This window comes from Corvus brachyrhynchos, unplaced genomic scaffold (assembly GCF_000691975.1).
Source record: "Corvus brachyrhynchos isolate BGI_N302 unplaced genomic scaffold, ASM69197v1 scaffold215, whole genome shotgun sequence".
Lineage (NCBI taxonomy): Eukaryota > Metazoa > Chordata > Aves > Passeriformes > Corvidae > Corvus > Corvus brachyrhynchos.
The window spans coordinates 470,722-475,988 of NW_008237887.1; the positions used below are offsets into that span (position 1 = coordinate 470,722).

General features: G+C 59.5%; 1 protein-coding gene across 1 annotated transcript in view; it reads right to left on the reverse strand.

Annotated features, from left to right (window-relative positions):
• PLEKHM2 (pleckstrin homology and RUN domain containing M2) overlaps positions 1-5,267 on the reverse strand; it is a 15,467-nt gene that overhangs the window by 1,957 nt on the left and 8,243 nt on the right. The window contains exons 8-17 of the mRNA XM_017732699.1: positions 5,097-5,266; positions 3,281-4,033; positions 2,948-3,017; positions 2,777-2,867; positions 2,429-2,493; positions 1,995-2,083; positions 1,290-1,422; positions 1,019-1,209; positions 667-732; positions 45-204 (exon numbers count right to left, since the gene is read on the reverse strand). Of these exons, the coding sequence (XP_017588188.1) occupies positions 45-204; positions 667-732; positions 1,019-1,209; positions 1,290-1,422; positions 1,995-2,083; positions 2,429-2,493; positions 2,777-2,867; positions 2,948-3,017; positions 3,281-4,033; positions 5,097-5,266 (1,788 nt within the window). The remainder of the gene's footprint in view (positions 1-44; positions 205-666; positions 733-1,018; positions 1,210-1,289; positions 1,423-1,994; positions 2,084-2,428; positions 2,494-2,776; positions 2,868-2,947; positions 3,018-3,280; positions 4,034-5,096; position 5,267) is intronic.

Consider the following 5,267-nt stretch of genomic DNA (forward strand, 5'->3'; position numbering starts at 1 on the left):
GAGGGGGTCAAAGCACCCATGCTTGGGGCCTGTCCCCGGCTCACCCCTTTGGAGACAGCCTGGCAGAAGTACTGCATCCAGTCTGCCATGTCCTCCTCGTTCTCGGCGCTCAGCTCCAGGGAGGGCCGGTCTGTCAGGATCACCTGGAAGGAGTGGGGCCGGTCGGTGGTGTTGGAGCGCCGGCATCCCCCGCACTGCTCGCCGCTGGGAGAGAGGGGGAGGAGGGAGATGAGCGGGATGGAGGGGCCAGCATGAGCCTGAAAACAGCCTCCAACTGCCCTCCCTGGGCAGCACCTCACCCCTCTTCCCAACAGTCATTTCCCATCTCTGACATCCCCCTGGGATTGCTCCGAGGACCATCTCCAGGCTCTGCACATTGCAGGAGAGCTGGAGGTGAGCACAGTGGGTCTCCCAGCATGGCTCTTAGAGGGTTGTGTCACCCTTCAGAGCCCGAGGCCCCATCCAAGGAAGGAAGTGAGCACATTTCCAGTGGCATGCACTGGAGCCAAAGCAAACGGGCACCTGCCCCCAGGCAGGAGCAGCCAGGATTCCTGCAGCATGGACCAGGTCATGATCCAGCTCAGAAGCCCTCCCTGGACATCCCGGGTAGCTCCTGCTCCCCAGATCCCCACTGAGTCTGGGTGCTGTGTCCTACCAGCCACTTACCCCATATTGATGGAGAGCAGAGGGGTGACGTCCGTGCGATCCGGGTACTGGTACAAGATCCCGTTGCTGCCGTTTGGGAAGATCAGAGGGGGTAACTGCAGTCAGCTCAGCTCTGGTCCCATGCCTTTGGTCCTACAGCCACCCCTGCCCTGCCCTCCACCCACACAGCCCTGTGGGGTCACATTCTTGCTACTGGGCACCCACAACCAGTGGCTTTAGCCACCAAACCAGTGGCTTGGCCCCTTTAGGTGCCAGGATGAGTCCTCTCCACCTCCCACGCAGCTCCCGGACAGCAGACTGCTCCCAGCACCTTCTCCCAACAGCCCCATCTGACCACAGCCCCGGTGCCCACCTGAGCACCACGAAGCAGGGCTTCCACTGCTCCTTGCCCAGGTAGGAGGTCCCCGCCTTGTAGTGCAAGATGCCGTCCTTGGTGACGGCGTTTTCCGCCGAGGAGCAGCTGCTGCTGGCGGGTCCCAGCGCCTCGTCCATGGGGTCTTCCCAGTGAACGAGGCCGTAGAAACGCACAACCACGTTGCAGGCCTGTGAGAACCAGGAGGAGTCAAGGGAGGCTCCCGTGAGCCTTCGTCACCCGCAGCGACGGTGGCGATACCCAAACTCACCTCACACTTGGACTCCTGCGCCACAAACTTGGCGAGCGCCAGTTTCTCCATGGTGGCATCCGTGAGGATACTGGGATATGGGGGCTCCCGGCACCCTTTGATCATGGCTGACTTCAAGGAGACCAGGAAGAACCTGAGAGGAAGGCAGAGATTTCTGACAAGGCTGGGGCAAACAGCCCCTTATCTCTCTCATACACTCTGGTGCCCAAGGGGCTCCCCTTAACCGTGGGCCTCTGGTCTTCCAAAGAATCGCAAAATCAACCTACAGACCAAAGGTGATGGGAGGTTGCAAAGTCTGAACTCCAGAAAGGAGACGGGTGACACTGGGAGGTGGGCACTCATCCCAGAACAGATCCCAGTTATGACCTGATGGTCACCTCCCTGAGGTGACAGCACACACAGGGACCTGGGGACACGCCTTGGAACTGAAGAGTTCGTCCCTACTCATCCCGAGTGACACAAAGGACACGTAGCCTTCATTGCCCAGAGCCCCAAGGCTCAGACTGAGGGATGGGGTGACTGTTTATCCAGGGAAGATACTTAGGTTGTATCCATGCCTGAGGCATTTCCAGCTGTCTGGTGGCATCAAACTAACCCCCAAACCTCCCACTGGTGGCAGGACTGTCATAAAGGGCTGTCTCCGGAGTCTCCCACATTCCTCAAGTTCAAGAATTCCAGAGTTCCATGCTCCGGGTCCCCACTCACTCGGTGAGAGCCACGTCAGCCGTGTCGAGCAGGAATTGCTTCCTCCGGTTGGTGCATACCAGGGTCACTGTCTGCTGATCCAGCCCCACCTGTGCCACACAGGAATGGTTAGGGAAGCCAGGCACGGGATGAGGGGCAACAGAGCAGGGATGACTGGGCTTCTGGCCCCAGGGAGAGGGTTAGTGGTCACTCCGCTGCCCATGCAAAGATGGGAGCAAGGTGGGCACCCACAGAGGTGGCATTGGTGGCATCACTTCAACTCTCCCAGTCTCAAAGGTTCACTGCCCAGAACACTCCCCATGGACACAAACACACCCCATGGACACAAACACACCCCACTGTGATGCTCCTGGCACCTTCACCCTTGGACAGGCGAGAACTGACTCCCGACTCGCCTCTGGCTGCCCCTGGCCACCCGCCCCGGCCGGGCTCACCGAGATGTAATCCAGCTCATTGTAGGACACGGCCTCCTCCACCATGTACGGCTTCTCCGCTGCCCCTGGCACAGACACAGAGAGCCACGTGAAGGGGGGCACAGGACCCCCTTTGCAGCAGCAGCGATGGACCTGCAAACCGAGCCATGTCCCAGGCAGCACGGAGCCACGGGACACGTGTCCCAGGGCTCCTTGGGGAACAAGTCAATCGGAGCTCCCTACTGTAACCAGGGGACACAAGGGAACTGGCAGTGAAGGCAGCGAGCTGTGGTGGCCTAATCCATGGATAAGCCACAGATGAAGACCCCCTCCCTGCCACTGAGCCCAGGGGCTGTCAGGGTGACATACCTTTCCTGATGAGGTACACATAGCAATCTGTCAGCAGGACGTAGATCAGCTGCAGGTTCCCTTCCATGTGCCCCGTGCTCATTCGGATCATCTGCATGGAAAGAAAAGAGCGCTCAGCCCTGGGCTGATGCAGGCACAGAGCTGGTCCTTCGATCGATGGAGATCCCTTACCCTGAACAACTGCTCCTCGTTCTCCCGAAAGACATGGATCATCAGCAGGAGGAGATGGTTGTTATCCACCCTGTGGAGAGAGACAGCAGAGGATGGACATGGTTGTGAGGCCGGGTGAGTCCAGGAAGGGCAATCCCCTTCCTTGTTGAACATGCCCATGATTTGGGCACTTGTTAGCTCCCCAAGACCTTTTCTTCCTGACCCTTTGTGCCTCCTCTTCATCCTGGAGAAGGATGGGCTTTGCCCCCAAACCAAGGACAAAGGGGAAAGGCGTCAACTTGAGCTCAAGATTGTTTGGAAGATGGTCTCCCTGCTGAGCAAACCCATCCTCACCTGAACTCGGAGGGATGGGTCAGCTCCGAGGGGCTGCCCTGCCCTTCCTCCACCCCAGAGTCCTCAGCACTGCTCGGGGAAGGGCTGGGCTGCTCCTTCTTGGGCTCACAGAGAGCCGGGGGGTTGGTGGTTTCTGTCTGGCTTGTTTGAGGTTCATCACTCGTCCTTTCAGGCTCCTCTACTGCCCCAACTGCTTCTCCCTCTCTGCTTTCTTCTTCTTCAGGAGCCTCAGGGCTACCAGAAACATGTGGCGGTTGGCCAGGCCCTGGAGGGTCATGGTGGCCACCACCTGGTGCAGCAGCGTTTGGACTCTCGACGGTAAATCGGTAGAAGTCCATGGGGGCTGAAATCCCCTCGCTAAAGTCGCCAGAGGACGATCCATCTGGGGTCTCCCCTGGCGTGCCGGTCCGAAAGGGCTGCCCGGGGGGCTCCAGGGCGGCGTTCCAGCCCCCGGGGTCCAGCTGCCCGTTGAGCCTGTCCATGACCTTGCTCAGGGGCTGCCCCACGCTCTCCATGGACGTGTCCTTCATCTCGGGGATGCGCAGGGCCAGCGGGCCGAGGGCGGCGCGCTCCCCGCCCTCCTCCGGCCCACCCGGGGCAGCGGGGCCCTCGTCCCTCGGCGGCTCCTCCCTGTCACTGAACCCGTTGACGCCGCTGTCCCCACTGGCCTCGAGCGCTGCGGGTGCTGGGCTGTTCACTGCCTCCTCAGGCTTCACCTTCTTCTTCTTGCCTGTCTTCTTCTTCTTGGCCAATCTGTGAGAGAGAAGAACGTCACTCACTGTGCCTGTTTAGACTCTGAAATACGCAGGGGGTCCAACCCTTTCCCAACGACATTCCTTTGCAGTTTTCCCTATTGCAGAGAAATCCTTCTATCGAGAACCTTGCTCAGTGTGCAGCTGTATAGAGCCCCCATCTCTGTGCTGCTTTTCAGGAGACACAAGGTATGGACACTTTTTCCTACCTATCTCAAAAAGAGGCATCACTGCTGACACAGCACCTTGAGCTTTCTTTCAGCTGTAAAGGGATCACAAATGGTTGTGGAGCTCAAGTGATGTGGGAGAAATCCCTGGTTGAGATCAAGAAGCTGGGAAGGGAGGACGTCTCTAGAAGTGGGAATGCCGTGTCCCCGCCTGCCAGAAGAGGGAGATGCAGGCTGGAGCACACCGGGATGTGCTGAGGAAGTGTTCCGGCACCCACGGCACCCAAACGGCTGCCAGGTCACCCCTGCTTGGGAAGCGAGCCCAGTGCTCTCCTTCCCTGTGCCTGCCATGTGGGATGATGTGCAAAACCCAGCTCCTCTGCTCCTTCCCCAGGAAAACTGGGCACGAGAACAAAGCACAGCCCTGCTGGGCGGGTTTGGGGTGTCCCCATCACTGGGTGTGAGCAGACAGAGCCTTGAGCTCTTTGTCTGGATTGAGGGCTGGGAGGGATCCCTGGGGATCTCCTCTGCAGGAGTCATATGCCCAAACACCGGCCGGGAGCTCTGCAGAGGCATCTCTTGTGACAGGTTTGGCCACAGCTCATTGACAAAAGAGGAGGAGGGACGTGATGGGAGAGAAGATTCAAGCCCCAGAGCTGCTGCAAAGCTGCCACCAGCTGGAGAGAGCTCCACATAAAAGCTCATGGATTACTCTGAGCCCTCTGACACACACATTGGCAGGGAAAGGGGGTGATGTGGAGTCAGCACAAGGACCCGAGCCCAGCCCCACAGGGCTGAATAAAGGCTGCAGCACAAACATCATCCTTGCTGGGATAGAAGAGGTGGCACATCCTCAACATCTACCACCCCTTCTCAGGCCAGCAGCTCTGTCCCTACCTGATGACCTCCAGCTCCGTGCAGCTCTCAGACTGGTCCGTTCCTTCGGGGGTGGCCTCTGCCTTGTCCCGGGAGGCCGCGTGCACCGGCGTGGTGTCGGCAGAGGACGGCGCCTCGGCCCTGTCCTCGTTGAAGGGGTTGTGGCGCTGCGTGGGGCTCCTCACCGCGGCC